The 23,649-nt window shown below is 38.3% G+C and overlaps 2 protein-coding genes across 8 annotated transcripts in view; one reads left to right on the top strand and one right to left on the bottom strand.

Annotated features, from left to right (window-relative positions):
* The window catches only part of ADK (adenosine kinase), a 553,238-nt gene extending 550,255 nt beyond the window's left edge, over positions 1 to 2,983 (bottom strand). For 3 of the 5 annotated variants that reach the window (XM_061161881.1, XM_061161885.1, XM_061161883.1), the window contains exons 1-2: positions 2,876 to 2,977; positions 1,024 to 1,086 (exon numbers count right to left, since the gene is read on the bottom strand). Coding sequence is in view for 1 of the 5 variants with exons in the window: in XM_061161884.1 (XP_061017867.1) it covers positions 2,876 to 2,940 (65 nt within the window). In the remaining 4 variants the exon portion in view is untranslated. Of the gene's footprint in view, positions 1 to 1,021; positions 1,087 to 2,875 lie in introns of all 5 variants that reach the window. The other 2 variants (XM_061161887.1, XM_061161884.1) reach the window with 2 other exon arrangements.
* Positions 2,984 to 3,131: 148 nt separating this feature from the next.
* AP3M1 (adaptor related protein complex 3 subunit mu 1) lies at positions 3,132 to 23,565 on the top strand. 3 transcript variants are annotated; one of them, XM_061161877.1, is made up of 9 exons: positions 3,132 to 3,456; positions 11,650 to 11,925; positions 12,625 to 12,796; positions 15,944 to 16,081; positions 17,569 to 17,654; positions 18,353 to 18,486; positions 19,337 to 19,544; positions 20,870 to 21,014; positions 21,482 to 23,565. In XM_061161877.1, the coding sequence occupies exons 2-9, from the start codon at positions 11,653 to 11,655 to the stop codon at positions 21,580 to 21,582; spliced, it is 1,257 nt and encodes a 418-aa protein (XP_061017860.1). In that variant the 5' UTR covers positions 3,132 to 3,456; positions 11,650 to 11,652; the 3' UTR covers positions 21,583 to 23,565. The 3 variants fall into 3 exon arrangements, with proteins under 3 accessions (XP_061017860.1, XP_061017862.1, XP_061017861.1); XM_061161879.1 differs by lacking the exon at positions 3,132 to 3,456 and adding an exon at positions 3,499 to 3,518; XM_061161878.1 differs by lacking the exon at positions 3,132 to 3,456 and adding an exon at positions 3,587 to 3,878.
* Positions 23,566 to 23,649: the final 84 nt, after the last annotated feature.

Genomic DNA, 23,649 nt, shown 5'->3' with positions numbered 1-23,649 from the left:
AGCTAGCTTCTTTCCAACTTCAGTAAACCCTAAAAAGTCTAGAAAAATATTTTTTGAGAAAGGAAAACTAGACTTGTCAGATGCTCTCTCTGGAGCAGAGTTTTTACAACCTCCACATTATTGCCACTTTTGCCTGGATAATTTTTTGTTTCAGAGGGCTTCTGTGTAGGTAGAGAAGGGGGTGACAGAAAATTAGATAGTTGGATAATATCACCAACTCAATGGACATGAGTTTGAGAAAACTCCAGGAGATAGTGAGGGACAGGGAAGCCTGGTGTGCTGCAGTCCATGGGGTCATGAAGAGTCGGAGACGACTTGACAACTGAACAACAGACTTTAAAAGCCATCCTCTTAAAAGTTAACCAAAACTGGTAGCTAGCCTCTTAAATGTCAAGCAAGTCATCAGAAATAATGCACACAACTAACCACTAACCACTCAGTACATTATCACACTGAGATCCTTAAAGACAAATGAATATAATGAAAGTAGGCATAGCCAATCACAAAAGGTCTTCACACAAAATGAAGAGATTTATTATTAGCAAGTGTCTAATCCTAACTTCATGTCTACAGGTAGCAAAGACTTACAGGTTTTAGGTAGACAGACACTAATGACATGTAAAATAACATTATACATGTTTAAGAATTATTAAGTATCATATGCTCATGAATTGCAACAAAAAATTATACACACTAACCAAAAAACAAAACAAGAAAAAAACAAAAGCTGAGTTAACAGTTCACTAGGGCTTTTGATCAAAATGTGAAGTTAATAAAGTTGACCTTGATAAAGTTACTTAACTTCTCTATACCTGTTTCCTCCTTGGTAAAATAGACATACAGTGTCTAACTTGAAGAGTTGTTGTGGGATTGAAAGAGTTAAAATAGGTAAAATGCTGAAACAATACATATTAAACATTATTTTTTATGATTATTTTTAAGGTTGCATAGTCAGAGAGAAGCATATCTTGGGTGACTGTATAAAAGTAGGCACAGTAAAGTCAAATAACAATGAACTTGCACCCAGATGCTTTGTGTTCAAACTTCAGTTCCTTTACTGTTTCACCTGGGCTTCCATTTTCTCATCTGTAAAACAGGAAAGCACTTTGAAAATGGAGGAGCATAAGTGAAAAATCTAAGGGCTGCATCTTTAGTAGGACAGAAGGGGGAAAAGGTGGAGCTATCTTCCAATTTGGTAAAGGAAACTTTGTTAAGGTGCTTTTCAAGGAAAGCATATGCCTTTGTTGCAGGAAGGGGGACCCCTTCCAGGGCCCAAAGGTGGGCTCTTATCTAACACTCAGAAATTAATTGTCCGAGTTGACACACATGCTGACAAAGCAAGGGACTTTACTGGGGAGGGACGCCTGCCAGAGAGCAGTAGGTTCACAGAACCCAGGAGAACTGCTCTGCCAGTTTCTTGACGTCTGAAGTTTTATGGTGATGGGATTAGTTTCCGGGTTGTCTTTGGCCAATCCTTCTTATTCAGGGTCCTTCCTGGTGGAAGAGGCATTGCTTAGCCAAGATAGATGCCAGTAAGAAAGATTCTGGGAGATGGTTGGACACGTGGTGTCTCCTTTTGACCCTTCCCAAATTCATCTGGTTAATGGTGACTTGTTAATTCTGTGTTCCTCACCGCCACCTCCTATGGTAAAATAACTCAAGTAAATGGTTACTACAGTGCTGGGCCAGGGTGGGCGGTTTCAGTCAATTTGCTTCTCCTAACAACTCAAATCCAGGTAGGTCTGACTCAAAAGCCTTTGCTTTAGCCTGTAGATTGAAAGCTTAAAACGAAAACAGAACATCCTGAGTCGTGGGTGAAAATTTTTTTCAAAAGTTTATTTTCTTTATATAAGGTAGGCACACTAACACTTTGGCCCTTTGAAGGTAATATGAATACATTAAAGGTACTGGCGGGGATTTCGACACCATCCATTGAAAACAAAGTGAACAGACCACGGACTCCTAAGCGATCTTTTCAAACATGAAAGATTCGTTCTTTCAAAAGTGAAGAAGAGTCATATTGGAAGAAACGAAATTTATATAATCAGGAGCGTCCCAATAGTTTTAAATCAGTTTTATATATCTAGCTTTATATAGAAAACCCACTGCCTTCCAAGGAGCATTTCAAAATCATCAAGAAATGTGCATACTCCACTTTATATTTATCAGGAATGAATATTTTAACCAGTAACCTTTTTTAAGTAAAAGTTGCAAAATCAAATCATATGTTAGGTGCAGAATTGCTGCCAAAAGTGCAAAGAAGAAAAATTAACCTTTCCTAACCATCTTGGGGCCATCCCCACGCCCCCGACCCCACTCCCGCAAAGCCTCGGAGGTGGGGTCTTGGTTCTTGGTGGAGGATTTGCAAAGGTACCATCATTTAGATCTACCTAAGTACTAAAAGGAAAGTCAAAGCGCCCTTCCGCGACCTTTACGAAAAATACCCAAGAATTCTGTCTTTGCCTCAGGGTAGGCCAGTCGTTGGGCATTCTCCTCGTCATCCCCCAGGGAAGAGGAGGTGACCGTGATTGACTCGGCTCAGATCGGATCCCGTCCGGTCCTCCCAGGTCGCACGGCCAAGCGGGGGCGGGCTCCCACGTGGCCCCGCAGCCTGCCCAAAGCCGGCTCCGCGCCCCGGCCGGCGCTTTGATTGGTCAAGGGCGGCGGAGCGTCTCCGCGGCGACTGGGCCAAACTGAGCGGGCAACGGGCAAAGGGTCGCAGCCAGGCGGGCAACTACCAGAGCTACCGGTCCCGTTCGACGGCCGCATGCCGGGGGTTGAGGTTACCACCCAGCGCCTCGGTCGCGCAGCCCTACGTGGCCCCTGGCTAGCGGCAGGCATTGTCGCCCTCCACCCTATGTCAGGTAGGGCTCACCTCAGCGCTGGAGGCGCCTCCACCTTCAGCTTTTTGGGCTTTGGCTCCTCCTCAGCCGCTGCCATCTTCGCGCTCCCACCTCACTTACGCTCCAGGGCTCGCCCCACCCCTTCGGCTCCCTCTCCCCGCCCCCTCATCGCATCACCGCCTCCTTGTCACTAGACCCCGCCCCTTTTGGCTCCTCCCAGTTTGTGCCTCTCCCAGCCACAGTCTTTTGGCCCTACCTCTTGGCCTTACCCATTGGCTAGTACACAGCTCTTCCAGACCCCGCGCGCTCGACTCCAGGGACACCCCAGACTGGTTTAGGCTGCAGATGAGCGCCTGAGTCGAGAAGAGGTGAAAGCTCCCATTCTTCTAGACCTGGATGATTCAGAAGATGATATCCTAAAATTCAAAAGACGTCTTTTCATTCAGCGTCTTCCCGCTCGTTTACTCTTTCCAGTACTGTTGGTCATATTGATGCTGTTAGTCAGGCAATCTGCTGGGCATCCCAACTGCAGGGTCCTCACGGCTTTCTCAGCTGTCTCAGCCTCGGTCCGGAGAGGACCCGCGTCTAATCACTGACGGGCCCAGGAGCCGGGGTGAGTGTGAGGGGCGGGGGAGAGGGGGGTTGGTCTACGGACAGGGGACATCACGAAAGCTGGTAAGTAGACTGGCTAGCTAGAGCTCCGGCTTCCAGCCTGGAGTGTGGAAGCGCCTCTGGTGCTGTTGACCGGAGCCGCGCCTTCCTCCCGGCCTTCCGGTCTTTCTTGCCAGCTAGGCCGGAAGGGAACGGTGCACCTACCGCCCAGTGTTCTCAGGCCTCAAGCTCAAGAGGTTCAGGCTCATTGGGGTCGCTTGTCGTGCTTCGGCGCGGGAAAAAGGTCTTGTCACGCACGGAGAGCTGGAGTACCGATGACTCGGACCTCAACCCCAGGCTTCTACTTTGGAGGACAAAATCCCTAACTGACGCGAGCGGGCGTCCTGTTAGAGGGTGGCACCTGGATGAGCCTCGGGGAATACGGTGAGGAGGGTGTTGCAGTTCTTCAAAAATGAGTAAATAGGGATCTAAACTGAGGAGGTGACAGTGAGTATGGAAAGAATTATGAACGATGTGGTTGGTTTGGATTGAAGTTGGAGCTTGATTAAGAAGTTGATAGTGTAGTAGTAGTGTTAGTTGCTCAGTCGTGTCCGACTCTTTGCGACCCCACGAACTATAGGCCGCCAGTCTGCTCTGTCCATGGGATTTTCCAGGCAAGAAAGCTGGAGTGGATTGCTATTCCTTTATCCAGAGGGTCTTCCTGATCCAGGAATCGAACCGTGGTCTCCTGCATTGCAGGAGAACTCTTAACCATTTGAGCTACAAAGACCTGTTGATACTTGTTTCAAATTAGTAGTCTTCACATGAGATGGGTTGCCCAAGTGGCTCAGTGGTAAAGAATCTGCCTGCCAATGGAGGAGACTTGGGTTCGATCCCTGGGTCAGGGAGAAATGGCAACCCCCATTATTCTTGCTTGAGAAATCCCATGGACAGAGGAGCCTGGTGGGCTACAGCTCCATGAGGTCGCAAAAGAGTCGAACACGACTTAGCGACTAAACAACAACACATGCGGAGGAGGAATTTTGTAGGACTTGGGATATATCCATTTTGAGACAGTAGTGTAGATGGAGATGAAAGGTTGGGGGGGTGGGGGGGGAAACAGTCTGATAAGCAAACCAGAAAGAAACTTTCCAGGTGAGAACCAAAACAGGTGAAGTTTCATATAATTTGGTAAGAAGTACTTGTTTGGCGGACACTTAACAGTGACGTGAAATGCTGCAAGGATCAAAGGAAGAAGTTGAAGTCTGAGAACAGGTTGTTGGAATTGATGATTAAGAAGTCATTGGGTCATTTGCAAGAACTGCTTTATTGAGAGGAGAGACTGCAAGTGTAGACTAATGCTTCTTCATGTGGAGCATGAAGAGAAAAATTGTTTGCAATCTCCCTAAAAGGTTTGGAGTTTGTTTGCTTTAGAGGATACAAAGCACTTTATGAGCGAGGAACTAATGTATAAGAGTAAAGATTCAAGAAAGAAGAAGTAAGACCTTGGAAGAGAGGAGAGGGGATGGGATCCAAATTAGAGGTAAAAGGATTAATGTTGGAAAGTACAAAGGACACTTTCTTTTTTTTTTTTCCCATTTATTTTTATTAGTTGGAGGCTAATTACTTTACAATATTGTAGTGGTTTTTGCCATACATTGACATGAATCAACCATGGATTTACATGTGTTCCCCATCCCCCTCCCGCCGCCCTCCCCATCCCATCCCTCTGGGTCTTCCCACTGTACCAGCCCTGAGCATTTGTCTCATGCATCCAGCCTGGGCTGGTGGTCTGTTTCACCCTTGATAGTATACTTGTTTCAATGCTATTCTCTCAGAACATCCCACCCTCGCCTTCTCCCACAGAGTCTAAAAGTCTGTTCTGTACATCTGTGTCTCTTTTTCTGTTTTGCATATAGGGTTATCGTTACCATCTTTTTAAATTCCATATATATGCGTTAGTATACTGTATTGGTGTTTATCTTTCTGGCTTACTTCACTCTGTATAATGGGCTCCAGTTTCATCCATCTCATTAGAACTGATTCAAATGAATTCTTTTTAATGGCTGAGTAATAGAGGACACTTTCAATTGAACCATCGGAAAAGTAGAGGATTGAGATGAGAGAAAAATTACTGGAATCCTAATATACCTTTAGTTGGGAAGCTCTCTTGGCAACAAGGTCAGCTTTTCTTACTGAATCTTAGGATTTTACAAGGTTTCTAAACAGTCAACATGTTGGAGTTCCCTGCAGACTAGATATATTTAAGTAGCCCAGTACTATTTTAATTCACACCTAACAAATGGTATTTGTAGACAGAAGAAATTCACTTTCTCAACAAATGACCTCCTCTTCTTTTGCACAAAGAAAATAGAAGCCATCATCTTGCAACCAGGTATACAAATCTGCTTTCCTTCTGTTTAAAGAGGGAAAAGTGCCCCTTCTCCTTAGGAAAGACACATGCTTTCACCGAGTTTCCCAGTGCCATCCTCTCCTGCCTTCTCAGAGTCCTCTTCTTTTTTTTTTTTTTAACGTATTCCCTCTCTCCTACATCATCAGCCTCCCTTCTACTCATATTTTTCCTTCAGCATTTAAAAATATCCTTCCTTAACTTTATGAACTATTCCCCTTTATTTTCTTGCCTTTTTATCTCCTTCACAGCTATAGTTCTGGACTGTATCATCTACTCTCCTTATCTCTGTTTTTCCCACTTCTTGCTATGTCCTTCTCAGCCTACTGTCATATATCTTTTTCCACCATTCCACTGAGCTACAATGAAACCTCTTTCACTGAGATCACCAATAGCCTCTAAATTGTACATTCTCAGCAGGGACAAAATTTGCTTCTTATGAGGAAAAAAAAATCATACTTTTTATGTATAAAGCACAGATATTTATGGAACATAAAGAGGTGTACAGAAATATTCTGTGATTTTAATAATTTTATGGAGGAGGGGTATGAATGAATGGGGCTCTGAAAGGCCTCTTCAGACGCAATGATGAATCGAAAGTTGAGGAACACTGTAAAATAACAGATATTTTCAGTTTTTCTTATAGCTTGACCTCTTTGTGCCATTTAAAATGTTTACCACTCCATTGTTCTGGAAACACACTGACTGACATACTCTAGTTACTAAAAACTCTGCCCCCTTTTTTTTTCTTATCCATCTTTAGCCACATTTTCTCACTTTTTGTAGGCTGACTTGACCCAACATTCTCAAATGTTGAAGTTCCTTCTATAGGTTCTCTTCTACTATACATGTTCTCTCTTTGCAGTTTTAGTCTCCTTTTGTTATAATTTCCATTAATAAAAAATCATAGTTACAGTCCTCACAAATCTATCTCCAGTTTGGCTTCCCTCTGAAGCACCAGACCTCTGTATACAGTGGTGTTTTGAATATATCCATTGGGGTCAAATATATCCAGAATTGGGTCAGATTATGTAGGACCAGAGCTAAATTCCTCCTCTTCCATCTCATGTCCCCATCTCTACCCCCAAACCTTTTCTCAACCCTGCTTCTCTTGCCTTTTCATTTGCTTCATCTGTATTGCCAGCACTCTAGTGTAGGCCACCACATAAGTCATCTGTCAGCTAATGTCACCATATTCAATTGCCCAACTATCCAATTTCCATAGTGCAGTCTTTCTTAAAACTGTAAATTGGATTGCATGAATCCCCTGCATAAAACCATTTAAAAAATGACTTTTTGCATTGCACTGGGAACGAAGTGAACCAATATCTGCTTTTCTCTGTTTTTATCTCACCACCTCCATCCACCTTCTGAAGTTGCTAAATTTGTACTGGATTTCTTTATCTTATGTTCTTTCTCACCTTGAAGCCTTGTGAATTTTTATAGCACATTGTATTTCCCCTGTTATCTGACTGTATTAAATTGTTTGCCTTCTTTGCTGAACTCTAATGCTTTGAGTTCAGAGACTCTGTTTTGTTCAACTTGTATCCCCATTGCTTAATATAGAACACATACAAAACTTTGTTGAATGAACAATGGTCAAAATATTGGTTAAAAATCAGAATGACTAAAATATTTTCTGGTTTCATTCTCTCACCTTAGATATATGCCCTTCTGTGCCTCCATTCTGTTGTATACAAAAGGAATACATTTTCTTTTTTAGTCACTCTCTTCCAAGGGTATTTTGAATATTGTGATTGCATTGTTTGTGAATCATCAGGGTGTGTGTGTTCAACATTCAGTAAAGAGGGTTTATGAAATATTTAAGCTGCAATTGAAGCTCTGATGGAACTCCCTCTAAATACAGTTTCTTAAGTATCTTTAATATAAGCTGGGAGAATTCTGTTTTCTGACTCTGAAGTCACTAGGAACAGAATGATAGTTGTGGTAGCTTTCCCAGAAAGTTTATTAAAATAATGGAAGAAGTAACTGCGGCTACTCAAAGGATAAGTAACTAAAGAAACAACTTAATTTACACAGCTGCATGTAGTAGTTTTTTTTTGCACTAGGCCCTTGGTCTTAATATGGATAGAAGAAATAAGCTCTCTTTCCCTATAATAGAAAGTTAAGATAGGTTTTAAAGCTGCTCACTGTTGAAAGCTGCAAGAACTATGCTTTCACCTCAGCCCTAAGGACAACAGCGGTAAATCCAGATGGTGGTTTGACTTACTCTATTCTTCTGAGACCTGAACTATGCCAATAAAAACAACTTTGGTGGAAACTTTTCCTAGAAAGAATTTTTCACCAGCTTAAGATGACAAGTAGGAATCTGACCCTTCAAATAAAGAAACTACGAAGTCACTTCTTCAAGAACAAACAGCTTTTTTAGGGTATATTGTGGCAGTAAAGTACCAAGATCCATGCAAACTATACTGTCTTTAGGATAAACAGGTGAAGATAACTTTGTCAGCTCTCTCAAATGTAATTTCTGCACTATGTAATTTATTAGAATACATTTGGCTTCTAACTAAACAAGAAACGTATCCTTCAACTCATTCTCTTAAATTTTAAGTTCAAACAGCACATTTGCTGCCCAGTCCAATATGATAACCATTAGCTCTGTGTAGTTATTTAAATTTAATTAAAATTAAAAGTTCAGTACATCAGTTGCATTAGCCACATTTCAAGTGTTCACATGTGACTAGTAGCTGCTATATTGGACAGCAGAGGTAGAGGACATGGCCATCATTACAGGAAGTATTACTGGACACTAGTGTATTAGAGTGTGTTCATGATAATTAGTTCCTAAGAGGCAAGTAAGAACAGGAGCTCAAGATTCAACTGGATGTGGATTTGAATCCTAGCCTTGATACTTATTGTATGACCTTAGATAATTGACTTATCATTTCCAGACATTCTTGTCTAATCTGCAAAATGGGGATAAGTATTTATAGCATTGATTGTGAGGATTAAAGAAGATAATGTAAAAAAAAAAAAAAAGTAAAAGAAAAAAAAAGATAATGTAAGTAAAGTGCCTAGGATAGTGCCTGGCCCACAGTAAGTATTCAGTTTTAGATATTATTAATTCATCTGTCTTTAATGAATAAAACACTTTGAAGCTGAAAATTAGAAAGATGCTGTATTCCATAGGTGGCTCACCTGAAGTGCTCAAATCTGGGTCTCACTGAGTTGATTACAAAAGTTCCACTTTAATCCGTATTTTATATTTCAGGTGAAAATTTTATTCCACAAAAGGTACCATAATGTTTAAAAAAAAAAAAGGAACAGGGGTAGATCTGGATACCCCTGTTCCTTTTTTTTTTTAAACATATCAGAGAGCAGAGGTAATAGTTAAAAGCAGGTTCTGAATAGCAAGTCTCTATTCCAGTGGCGCTTTTTATCTGGAAATAGCTGCCCACTCCAGTATTCTTGCCTGGGAAACCCCGTGGATAGAGGAGACTGACAGGCTATAGTCCATTGGGTCGCCAAGAGTCAGGCATGACTGGGTGACTGAGTATGGGTATTAATCTGGAAAAATTTAGTAGGTCCAAAGCCTTAGCTGTCAGGGTTTATTGCTGCCAACTCAATCAAGGTTGATTACTTGGCTAAGTAGAGATGCCTTTGAACAAAGAAACATTTTCTCTTTCTAATAAACAGGAAGCCTAAACTATTAATAGCACCCATATTTATTAACACAATAATTACTAAAGCACATCTTATAAATTAGTATTATTTAAATTAATAACTATTGAACATGCACCAAATGGGAAGAGGAAATCATCAGATAGTCTTTAAATGTCAACTGCTGTCATTAAGTAAATGACTTCCTCTGAAAAGAACTGGTCAGGTTGTCATCATTTTCCCTGTCAATAGAACTGAATTCATTCTGGAAACTCTTCCTTTCCTCTTTGTAGTTTGTCATCATGCTTTGAAACTATATTAATAGATTTTACATTCTTTCTCCTTAGGCTACATTTATCATTCAGCATTGTAATTTGAATGTATGAACCTCTAGACTAAGTTACTGATACTGATATTCATATAAAAGAAAGGAGCAAGTTAACATAATTAGATATTTGTCCACTGTCTCCCACATTACAAGGACAATAAACTCTTTATTTGAAGTATAACTAACACTCAGAAAAGTATTCAAGCTGTTAACATAAAACCTAATAAATTAACACAGAATGAACACAACTTGTAACCGTCATCTAGATCAAGAAATAAAACCTTACCAGTACCTTAGAAGACCAACCCTATGCCTCACTTAAGTCACCACCCCCATTCTCCTTCATAATAGAAACCATTTGATTTCTCTTAACTATAGAGTAGTTTTGTCTGTTCTAGAACTTAATATAAATAGAATCATTCTGCATGTATCCTTTTGTGTCTGGCTTTGTTCAGTATTGTAAGATTTGTCCATATTTGTTTCATGTAGCAGTAGTTCATTCATTTTCATTGCTGTTTCATTTTAATATATTAGTTTATTTTCCCACTTACTATTAATAACTAGTAATAGTTTTCACTACTACAGCATATTTTTATGCATGTTTTCTGTGTACATTTGTACATATTTCTGTTAATCCACCTGGGGGTAGATTTGTGTGTTGCAGAGTATTAAAGAATACTTTCTGTTAATTGAAATAATAATTTAAATTAAAACTTACCTTTTTTTATACTAAAAACTAAACTGCACAGTATTCTAAAAATGTGAAGTTTAGTAGTTTTTAGTATAGTCACAAAGTTGTGCAACCATCATTTCTAATTCCAGAAGATTTTTATCACCTCAAAAAGAAATGCAAAACCAGTAATTCCCCATTCTTCTCCCTCTACCTAGCCCCTGGAAACCACTAATCTACTTTCTGTCTCTTTGTAGATTTGCCTGTTCTAGACATTTCATACAAATGGACTCATATAATCTATGATCTTTTGTATCTGGTTAGCATAATGTTTAAAGATCCATTCTGTTGTAGCATGTACTGGTACTTCACTCTTTTTTATGGCTAAATAATATTTTATTTTGGATATTTATCAGTATTATTTATCCATTAATTGGTTAATGAATCCATTCATCAATTGATATACATTTAAATTATTTCCACTCTTTGGCTGTTATAAATAATGTTGCTACAACCATTTGTGTACAAGTTTTTGTATGGACATATGTTTCCAGTTCTCTTGAGTATAAAGGAGTAGAATTGTAGGGTCATTTGGTAACTCTGTCTTTAACTTTTTGAAGAACTCAACACTCTTTTCGCACATAGCTGCAGTGTTTCATTTTCTTGCTTAATTGTCATGGCTAGATCCTCCAGTACCATGTTGAAAAGAAGTAGTGAAAATGGAGTATTGTTTGTTCTTTATATTAAGGGAAAGCTTTTGGTCTTTAAGCATTAAATGGTAGCTATAGGATTTTCACAGATGTTCATTATCAGGCTGAGGAAGTTTCTTTCTGTTACTAGTTTAAATGTTTTTATCACAAAGGTGGTTGGATTTTGTCAAATGATACTCTGCACCTTTTGAAATAATTGTGTTTTTGTCTTTTATTTTATGAGAATTGTATATTGACTGATTTTCATATGTTAAATCAGCCTTGCATTCTTGAATAAATCCCACTTGGTCAGGATTACAATCTTTTTTATGTGTTACTAGATTCAGTTTGCTAGTATTTTATTGAAAATTTTTACATCTGTCTACAGATGTTGGTCTGTAGTTTCTTGTATTGCCTTTGTCTGGTTTTGGTGTCCAGATAATACAAGGATACTTTTCTTTGATATATACTAAATTTAAACATTTTTCCTCCCACAGAAAATGATCCACAGTCTATTTCTCATAAACTGTTCCGGTGACATATTTCTAGAGAAGCACTGGAAGAGCGTCGTGAGCCAGTCTGTCTGTGATTATTTTTTTGAAGCTCAAGAGAAAGCTGCTGATGTTGAAAATGTACCACCTGTTATTTCAACACCTCACCACTACCTCATCAGTATCTACCGGGATAAGCTCTTCTTTGTCTCTGTCATACAGACTGAAGTACCACCTCTCTTTGTAATTGAGTTCTTACATCGAGTTGCTGACACTTTTCAGGTTGGTTATTCATCAAGTCTTTTGAATTTGGATTATTTAAGTTAGTTGGAGGTGGGACATAATTATATTCTTTAATTTTGGTGTACAGTCTCTTTCCCTGTCTCTCTGTCCCTCTTCTTTCCAACTAAGCATAAGTTCATAAAACGTAAATCTTTTTAATAGGGCATACAAGTAGTGCACATGGCTGCTCCTGTTTTAAGAGAACAGAACAATCTCATGGTCATAGAAACTGTATTTTTTTAATGTATTATAAATTATGTCATCAGGAAAAAATAGTGCCCTCCACATGCAGTTCTTTGAATGGCACCAGTTTTTATAGGTTATGAAATCTTCCATTACTTACATTTTATTTTTTTTCTTGTCTTGCTTAATGTACCAGTAGTTTAAAACTGATCTGTGTTTTTTGGAGTACCTAATCAGGGAAAATTAAGTTTATAGTTCATATTCTGTTTTAATATTTCAGTGTACTTTCTGGCATAATTTGTAGTAGGAATTCAGTTCAATCTAAAAATATTAGGAAAATATTGAGAAATAGTATATAGAATTATAGAGGGCTCTTTTCCCTCTGGTTTATGTATTTTCAACATCTTAAACAGTGAATTATGCTACTGTAAATATACCCTTTATAACAGAATAAAAAATATTTAGCAAACCTTTCTTCATGCCTTCCATTGTGCAATACTATGTATATTTTATTAGGACTACTTTGGTGAGTGTTCGGAGGCTGCAATTAAGGATAATGTGGTCATAGTATATGAGCTCTTGGAAGAAATGTTGGACAATGGATTTCCACTGGCTACTGAATCTAACATCTTGAAAGAATTAATTAAACCACCAACAATTCTGCGTTCTGTCGTCAACTCTATTACAGGTAAGGTAAAACAGTCTGTTAGGAACCGAGTCTTTAAAACTTCATAAACAGTTCATTTTTGCTTGTGATCTGGCAGATTATTAAGGTAGTCCATTTTCGCCAGAACTGTAGTTAGTAGTAATGTTAAAATGGATATATCAATATATTTCTTTTCATGAAAAGAGCCTATATCTTAAATGATAGAGTTTTTGGTTGTTACTCTTTTGTTATAAGTTTTGCTTCAAGACTGCAGCAATATTATTGCTATTGTTTAGCATGAATAGTAACACTGAATAAATTATCCCAGTTAACCATAAGCCAGTGTAGTGGCTGCTGTTAACTATTGTAGTAATCACTTTGTAACATATACATATATATATATCAAATAATTATGTTGTATACCTTAAACTAATACAATGTTATATGTCAATTATGTCTCAGTAAAGCTGGGGAAAGAACAAAAAATAACATTTAAAAAGTAGCATTTTAAAACTGGCATTACCCTGTGTCAGTCGCTAAGTCCCATCCAACTCTTTGCAACCTTATAGACTGTAGCCTTCTCCTCAGTCCATGGGATTTACCAAGCAAGAATAGTGGAGTGGGTTGCCATTTCCTTCTCCAGGGGATCTTCCTGACCCATGAAATGAACCCATGTCTCCTGCCGCATCTCCTGCATTAGCAGGCGGATTCTTTACCGCTGCGTACTGCACAATTACTAGAGTATAGAAAGTTTAAGACTCTGTACCATAGAGTATATGTTACCTCCTTCAAGTCTTTATTTTATACATATAAAAGATGTATTAAAAAAATTTTTTTTAAAAAGATGTATTAAAGAGGAAATTAGTGTATTTGTGAGATTTCATGCATTATGGGCCTTGTACTTGTGTTGCAAACTTCTAATTTTGCTTTAATTCTTAAGTATAGCTAGAAATTAGAGCTATTCAGATGACAAAACTCCTTGAAAGTATCAAAGTCTTCTAGAGAAAAATTTCTATGAACTGTTATATGCCAGTATATACAAGAAAGTGATCTTTCCATTATTCATCCTCATCCTCAAGAATAAGTGTCAGGAGAAATTTAAGGAAAGATAAGACGAGATTTCTTTGCTCCTAAAATGTAAACTCTGGATGAGAAACTGAGGGGAAAAAATTAAAATATATAAATAACAGTGTAAGATTCTGAAAAACAGTTCCATAACTTTATAGACAGTGTAGTGACATTAGAGGGTACACATCTTGTGCTATTAAATGAAAGAAAAGAGGGGGTGTGGAATACCTTGGTGGGCCAGTGATTGAGGCTTGGTGCTGTCACTGCTGGGACCTGGATTCATTCCCTGGTTGGAGAACTATGCAGCTATGCAGCACTGCCAAGAAAGAAAAAAAAAAAAAGCACACAACCATAACAAGTTGCCCATGATTATAAATAAATATCCCCACAAAAAAAATTCTTAAGTTTATAATACACAGTAAACATCAAGAGAGTGATTCAGTGGGTGAAGTAATCTCTCTTGAACTGTAGTGGGTGGGCCTAGGGCAGGGACCTGGAGAATCAAAAGAATTTAGGAAGGGAGGGAGGAATAAGAACATTCTTCATTGATGGAACCATATGAGAAAAAAACACACGGTGGAAAAATCTTGAATTGTGTTAACCTGTTTAATAGAAGCAGAGCTGTTTTTCAGTTGAGTCATGAGATGAAAGGTTAAGTTGAGGAAGTCCTTGAATACGAGGCTAAATATTTAGTTTTTAATCATAAAACCAGTGGGATAGCATTTCAAGGTTTTGAAAAGGAAGATTAAAGCAGTGTTTTTTAGAAAATTCTGGAAAGCAGCAGGGTTGGAGACAGGATCATCAACCATAATCACACTACAAAGTTGTATGTGTGATTGAACTACAACAACCAAACATGGGCTTGAACTGCGAGAGTCCACTTAAATCCAGATTTTTTTTCAATAAATACATGTTATAGTACTATACAGTCCACACACTTGGTTGAATCTGTTAATGCAGAACCACGTTTTGAGAAGGCCAACTATAAAATCATATATGGATTTTCATCTGCCATAGGAATCGGCACCCCTAAACCCTGTGTTGTTCAAGGGTCAACTATATATTTTAAAGTGAAATCAGAAAGAAAGCAAAATTATCAAAATAGAAGAAAAGTAATAGATGCAACCTGCTCTGAGGGAGGTGTGTGTTTGTGTGTGTGTGTGTGGGTATGGGTGTGTGTTAGTCACTCAGTCATGTCGGACTCTCTGCGACCCATGGACTAACCCTCCAGGCCCCAAGGCTCTTCTGTCCATGGAATTTTCTAGGCAAGAACACTGGAATGAGTTGCCATTACCTTCTCCAAAGGGGAATGTTTGAAGAAATATATATACCAAAATGTTAATAGTAGCTATATTTCTGTAATAGGAAGATAGTTTTTAGCTACTTTTCTTAATTTTTCACATGTCATTGTTGTTGTTAAACATGTACTACTTTGAATTGGAGTGTAAATTAACCAGAATGTTAAAGTGTCACAGCTCAAGGGTATATGTTTTGGACAACCAGACTTATTTTAAGACATAGTCAGTTTACCAGGAGATTAGCCAGATTTTGTATATTTTCCGTATCACATATGGGTATGCCATATGGATGTGCTGACCTTAAAATGTTAAAAGGCCAGAGTATGTTCTTCATCCAGTTATTCCACATCCAGTTACTCTCCACATGAGAGACCTGTTTGGCAACATCTCATGTATAATTTAAGCTGAACACCAAATGGCCTACTTATCACTCTGCATTCGCAGTGCAAACATCTAATCAGCAAAGGGTTTTGAAACATCTAGCCTGTTTTCATTAGTGGCAGCAGGAGGAGATTCTGTTGTTAAGCCACTGGAATTAGGTTAGGTTACTGCAACACACAGGAAGCAAAAGATAAGTAAATGAATTTAACCTGGTTTGGCAGACAAACACAGGACCATGTGGCCTATTTCTGTCTTCTAGAAATTTGATCATGTTGGTATGGATATGTCTCTGACAATTCTGTAAACCATTACAACTTCAGTGGAGAAAAACCCAAACAGTGAAGAAGCAGCTAAACTATTTGAGGTTTTTTTTTTTCTGCTAATAGCTTTTCTGGTGACCATTTTATATGTTAGCTTTGCTTTCTATTTTTCTGATTTCTAGGCAGTAGTAATGTTGGGGACACACTCCCCACTGGGCAGCTGTCCAACATTCCATGGCGCCGTGCAGGGGTAAAGTATACAAACAATGAAGCCTATTTTGATGTTGTTGAAGAAATTGATGCAATTATAGATAAATCAGGTAATTGTGTGCATATTGTCTTATGGGGAAAAACCATCCAGGTGACATAAGCTGAATAGAAAACTGATATCCCTTGGCAGTATCATTTACCAGAAAGGCATTTGTTTTCAAATCTGTTTATTTTGCCCAGAGGTTACATATAATTTTCATAACTACTAGTTGAGAAATGCCAAACGTTTATAAATCAGATCTTATGCCACCTTACTTTAAGCCAATTATCATGTATTCATTTATCTTGCCATTTATCCAGCCTAATATGTAATGTATATCTACTATGCACCATACTTTTTACAACCACTTTATGTGCGATCCTTCTAGTAAAGACCCCAGACTGAAGAACAGTACTGTATTAGAATCCTAATATTTTACTAAAAATAGCTAGTCCACCTCTCACATGTTATATATGGGGAAACTGAGACTTAGAAGAGTTAAATAATCTGTTAATAATCTGTCACACAGCTAGTTGGTATGTGAAAATGACTTATGAATTACAAACACTATCTCTACAGTGAGTTTCATTTTTATTATAAAAATTCCATTGTATGGAATAGTTGCTGTACTGTTAAAGAATAATGGTTCCTACTTCTTAAAAGTTAATAGGTATCTTAGTCCAATTCATTAGAAACTTGGCTAATTTTATTTAAAATATTTGAACTTCAAAAAAAAAAAATGGTCAAACCAACATTATTTACAGTTGCCAAGATATAGAAGCAGCGTAAGTGTTCATCAACCAATAAATGGATAAAGAAGATGTGTATATATACACAATGGAAAATTACTCAGCATAAAAAAGAATGAAATTTTGCCATTTGCCCAACATGGATGGACTTGAAGGACATTATGCTAAATGAAATAAACCAGATACAGAAAGATAAATACTATATATCACTTATATGTGGAATCTAAAAAAAAGACAACAAACTAATGAATTTAAAAAAAAAAAGCAGGCTCACAGATACAGAGAACAGATTAGTGTTTACCAAGGTGGAGTGGGGCAATAAAGGGGTGGGAGAATGGGAGGTACAATCAGTGGGGGGTAAGATAGGCTCACAAGTATACTGTAAAACACAGGGAATATAGCCAATGTTTTGTAATAACTGTAAATGGAAAGTAACCTTTAAAAACTGAATGATTTTTTTTTATTTTAAAAATCACTGGGAAAAAAGTATTTTAACTTCACATCCAGCAGTCTTACAAGACTGACTCTATAAAGATAAGGATGGGTTTGATTTTCCTTAGAATCATCGTAAATATGATGATATTCCAACCAGAGATAGGAACAGGCCATGGCACTCAGTAAAGAAGTTGTCTGAACTGGTGTAATGGATCCTCTGTTCACTAACCTTTTAATAGATGTGCAAAGCTTCAGTATGTCTGACACCTGGGAAATAGCTTCATTACTTCAGATATAGTGATAGCTCTAGTAAAGTAGAGCTATTTTACTAGAATACGTGCATATTCCAATGATACCTTTATTATTCCTTTAGGATCTACAGTCTTTGCAGAAATTCAGGGGGTCATTGATGCTTGCATTAAGCTCTCTGGAATGCCTGACCTTTCCCTTTCTTTCATGGTAAGTTTTGTTCTGTTTTGTAACTCCTTCGTGTCCAATACATATGAAGTACTAAATGAAATGATAAATACTGATACATGTTTGTTTTCGATTGCAGTGGATTATATAAGAAACATTCCTAGCACAGCTTACAAAGACAGTAGCTTACATGATGAGCACTGCCTTTATGGATATGCTGCAGAGAGGGCTTTGCCTCTGAGTATGTTAGAAGTAGCTTAAATGGCTGGCTGGCTTCTGCACATCTGTGGTGCTGCTTTTACTGAATTGTTATATGCTTTGTTGATATGAAAGGGCATTGATCTTTTCATCATTTTAGATTCAGCATGCTACGCTCCTGAGAACTACTAAGAGAACTGAGCTCTGATGCTATCTCTGCCTCTAACTTGTCCTGACCTTGAACTTTCTTTGAACCTCAGTTTTTTCATCTATGAAATGGAAATGAAACCACTCACATTTTCTACCTCATGGGAATTACTGGAATTGAATTATTGAAATTCAAATAATAATGTATATAAACTATTTGTATACTTGAATTCATTGTGAGACAATAAGACTGTGTTGATATGGTCATGATAATAAACTTACATGACTGCTTTATCTTAAGAAAGCATATTTCTCAGATCTCATAATATATCTGACTAGAGTTGCCATATTCATTATACTTTATGAATATGGTTGTCTTCTCTTTTCCCTGGCAGAATCCAAGGCTTCTAGATGATGTCAGCTTCCACCCCTGCATTCGGTTCAAGCGTTGGGAATCTGAAAGAGTTTTGTCATTTATTCCTCCAGATGGAAACTTCCGACTCATATCATACCGTGTCAGCTCACAAAAGTATGTTGTTACATCAGTCATAATCTCCTGTCATCTATCAGGGTGCTGTGTAGAACTCACTTTTTCCCTGTTTCATTCTAACAGTTGGTTACTTGAATTCATCATTGCTTCCTTTAGCCATTGCTCACCAGGAGATCCAGAACAAACTGGTGAAAATACGTGTCTAAAATATAATTAGTATACTTTGAATCTTAAGAGTATAGAATAATAGTAAATATATACCTGAGAAGCAAGCATTTGGGACCATGCATAACCTGGATAAAACCATGAACCCATGCCATAATTTTACTATGATCTGTGGACATCATGGCTGATAGAAGGAGACAGACTTACCTGTAGCTCTCCAGAACATCCCTCAACTAACTGGCTTGAAGTCACTCTTCTCTGCATTGAGGTTTAAATGAATAATTTAGCATCATGGGTTGTAGCTGGTTTGTCCCTTGAAAACATCAGAAAGTATTTGGACAACATCAAAACAACTTAAAAGCAGAGGAACTTTTTCTTGGCTCTTACTACAGAGAAACTGATATATTTAGTTTGTGTAATTCTAAATTATCTTTCTCTGGGATCTTACTTCATTTCTTAAACCAGGACTGTTTGTGCCAATTGTTGATGCTATAATTAAGCTTCAGGTTTATATCTTGATTTGTATACTTACTGCTCAGAAATTGTATAATTTCTAGCACAGTGGTTCCACAACGCTGTGCTGTACTCAGCCGCCCTGGTTCAGATACTGAACCTGGAGTTCTGCGGGTATTGGATATGCTATACTGAGGCTTGCATGCCACCTCTAGAGCTCACACTATTAATTGTATGTTTTTTGTGGTTGTGTCTTTCTTTCTCTTTTTAGTCTAGTGGCAATACCAGTATATGTGAAACATAGCATCAGTTTTAAGGAGAACAGTTCTTGTGGTAGATTTGATATTACAATTGGACCAAAGCAGAATATGGGGAAAACTATTGAAGGAATCACAGTGACAGTTCACATGCCAAAAGTTGTGTTGAATATGAACCTGACACCAACCCAAGGCAGCTATACATTTGATCCAGTTACCAAGGTACAGCCACCTAAAATCAAGAGTGAGCAAGTGTTTCTGCAATCCTTATTTTGTGATTTGGGGACATGGGAGGACGGAGGGAAGGGTCTAATATCTTGGTTGAAATTAAAGCTCTAACAACCTAGAATACAGACTGTGGTGTGCTCTGCCACAGGAGAAAATCCTGCATCTGCTACTAAGTCGATGAACAGAAAAGTGAGATTCATTCCTTCTTCCTTCAGAGTCTGCCTTTTCTTATCCATTGATAATCCAGAGGTTCACTCACTCTTCAATGAGGAAGATGTAAAAACTTTTTAAAAAGAGGAAAGCATTATGTGCATATAATAATCTATTAATGGTTAATAAATATTACAACATATTAATTGTTAAGAAATTAAGACCTTTCTCTTCCTTTTTAATTTAAAAGCATTATTTCATACTCTTCCACAGAGGATGCTGACTAGGAAAGTTGCCTTCTCATCCTCCATATATTTGCCTCTAGCAGAGGGATTTCAGAGAAACTGTAAAAAGATAATTTTTCTCTCTGCTTCCTGCTTGGGTAAAAAAATATGATTCTTTTCCTCAGTAAAGTCATTGAGCTGCATAGTAAATGAAAAGTCTTTTTTTATTTAACTATAAAATCATTGAATGTTAAAGATCATCTAATCTAGTCCTAAGGAGTCAAAGAATCTCCCCAGAGACCACACAGGGCTGAGAAATTAAGCAGGAGCACTAGATCCCTAGCCTTCACCCCAGCTTCAACCATAACAGCTTTACTTTCTCATCTGTTACTGAGCTTCCTCACTAAGTATTTCATTTGAACAAAGGGTTCCATCACTAAAAGTTTATTTAAAAGCACCGATTTAGGCCCATCTTCTCATTTTAAAGAAAACTAAACTTAAGCCCAGAGAGAAACAGTAAAGATGGCATAGTCGAAAGGATATTTGATACCAGATAGCCTTAGGTTCAAATCCCAACCTTTCCTCTAAGTAACCATGTGACCTTCAGCAAGTCATCTGACTCCAGCTTTAGTTTGTTAAGATTAGACAAAATTTCACATCACAGGCTCCTGAGACAGCGTGTGAATAGTGCTGAGCACAGTATTATATCCCAAAGTAGATGCTCAGTAAATGCATCTACTTCTTTTTCCACTCTCCATTCAGAGTCACAGAGCTAACTAGTGGTAAAACTCAGTGGAAATCCCAGGTCTCTTATTCCAAGACACTGTGCTTTATTTTGTACAGAAGTTTATGGTGTCTTTGAACCTTATCTTTGAACATTTGTCTTTAATAAATAGTTCAAAAAAATAAATAGTTCAGAATGTTTTTTGTTTTTTTCTTTTTAAGGTACTAACGTGGGATGTGGGGAAAATCACTCCACAAAAGCTCCCCAGTCTTAAAGGACTGGTAAATTTACAGTCTGGGGCACCCAAGCCAGAAGAGAATCCAAGCCTCAACATACAGTTCAAGATCCAACAGCTTGCTATTTCAGGTAAGGAGAAATCTGACGTGTATAAGGGTAACTGAGTTTTGCTGAGGTCAGCTGCTAGGAGCTTAGAAGAGTAACTGACATGCCATCTCTACAAAGAGCAACAACTCCAGTATGCCTCTCACTCTCCTTGATTTTTGAGAGTGATTTTGGAGAGCACCTTATTTCACATAGCTTCCCTTCACCCCTACCCTCATTCAGGCACAAAGAAAGAAATCATTTATACTCAAAGAAAGAATTATCCTTAAAAGACTTTGCTTGTCCATATGAGAATCTGAACTAAAATCATACGCTCCTAGTACTTGAATCTGTGAATGCTAGAAGGAACATTGCTTCCAGATCTTGAAACAGACACTGGCTAATGTCAGATTTACTGTATAGTAAACTCTGTTTCTTATGCAAATATTGTATTGGTTGGTATGACCAAGATTGTAATTTGTTCCTTTGCTTACATGTTCTTTTTGACACAGGCTTAAAAGTAAACCGCTTGGACATGTACGGGGAGAAATATAAGCCATTTAAAGGAGTCAAATACGTCACAAAAGCTGGAAAGTTCCAAGTGAGGACATGAGAAGAGGCCAGAATTCCGGAAGATTTATTTGTTTTCCAGGTGTCATCACAATGTATTACTATTAGGTACCAATTGGGTGGGAATACATATTCTAGTTAAAGCATTTGTGTCAAGCCACACACCGCTAACAAAGTTGCTTACTTATTGATGTAGGGTTCTTAAGGAGCTTTAAGCTAAGGAACTGAATGACTTAGCTTATTTGTACCTTGTCACTTAGGAAAATTTTAGAGGTGATTTCCTCCATAGGAAGGCACCAGCTAGAGGCTGCACATTTTAACAGTCAAGGCAGAAGTCTCCAGTGATAACCTCTCCCCTGAAACAAGTGAACCGGTCTCAGCCAGCAGACGCTGTCTTAGTCTGTAATGTGATGTATCAAGTGGAGCCAAATGTCACACTTGATCTTAGCCATCCCCAATCATCTGTCCCAACAGAGGAATAAGTCCTCCCACCCAAGAAGTTTACAAAAAACTGCCTCTTCAAGTGTTTGCCTTATTCAGCTTTTCACTTGTGCCATTAAGCAAGCACTGTAGCAAAAGCCACCCCGCACGGCCCTGGCAGGGAGCACTGCTGCTCCGTGCCCCATTCTCACTGTACTTGGTATTGTATTTTTTATAAATAAGATTTTTATGTAAAGCCGACTTTGGTTTATAGGGACCTTGCTGCAGTAAGTACAACCTCCGTTTTGTGCCACTTCATCTGTTAGCACAGTGAGAGTCATTTGCATCAAAGGGGCGAATGCTTTAAGGTAATAAAAGGGAACACTACTTCTGCTTTTAGGAAGTTATTGCAAGCACAAGCATTTGAGATTTTGAGCAAACTAACATAGTAAAAGAAACTTAAGTGAACCTCTGCCGTCTTCATGTTTTATAAAGCTTGTCCAATATCACTTGAACCAATTAGCCTAAAGCCCTCATGCCCTAGTTCAGCTGAAGGAAGAAAATGTGCCTGCCTCAATACTATCAGATTTTTTTTTTAATCTTTTCTTTTTTTCTTCCTGTTCTTAACGGTTTCAATTTGCCTACATTCTTTGCTTTGAGGGGGACTCCCTTTACATAGTCTGTGCTACCCAAGGCTACAGTCAAGATTCCTCTCTGAAACTATTGTTGAAACTGTCACTGGAGTACTTAAATATCTCTACTCTACTGACCAAGTAGGTGAAAGTACATATATAAGTACATATATAATGAGGCAGAAACAAAATCCTCAGTAACATTGATAAACCTGGATTGATCTTTATGGTTGGCAAGTCAGCCCACAGTTATCATTTAACTTGGCTGACTTAGAAGTCCTTGCCCACTTATTTTGGTTCATTAGACATGAAGAATAGAGAAAGTTAAGATCTAAGTGCTTGTTCTTGCTATCAGTTTTCTCCTTGTAACTCCATTCATTTTGTTCTTCTCAACTTCTAATTCCCTTTCTTTCCCTTATGCTGACAATAACCCTTACACTCACCCCATTCTCCTGTCAAGGGCTGGTGGTTGGTGCTGGTCCAGGGAGCCCACTGCACAGCAGCATTCTTTCTTCGCCTGCCTGTGGCACCAAGCCTGCCTTTCATCTAATAGGAAAGATCACGTTTTGCAATTTCTAGGACAACCAGTATCAGCTTGGCAGCTAAAATTAAAATGTTGCCAAATGTTTATTCCCTTTGCATAAGGTTGATTACCCAGTTCAGTTGCTTTTCATTTTAATGTCTTCCTTTTCAGAGTTCATACCTCAAAAGAGCGATCAATACATTTGCTTTTCTTTCTGCAGAATCCCTCATCTCAACCATCCATATATGGACTAATTTTCTTTCTCTGCTACCCTCCCATATCCCAGCAGATTGTATGCCAAGAGTCCCTTGCCTCTAGTAACTTCTGCTAAAACTTCCAAGGAGACTGTTTCCTTTTACAATTAAATTATTGTATTTATTAATTTGATGGAATCCAGTAAGTCGTTTCTCTAGCTCTGGCTACACTGTCAATAAAAAGATGAAAGCAACAAGTTGATTTTTTTAGCTTGACTGTTAATTGAGCATTCTCAGAGGGACATGCCTCAAGTGTTCGAGCAGGCTGAAAATGAGTCTCT

This window comes from Dama dama, chromosome 15 (assembly GCF_033118175.1).
Source record: "Dama dama isolate Ldn47 chromosome 15, ASM3311817v1, whole genome shotgun sequence".
NCBI lineage: Eukaryota > Metazoa > Chordata > Mammalia > Artiodactyla > Cervidae > Dama > Dama dama.
The sequence above is the reverse complement of the archived record's forward strand: the minus strand, read 5'-3'. Positions and strand labels throughout refer to the sequence as shown.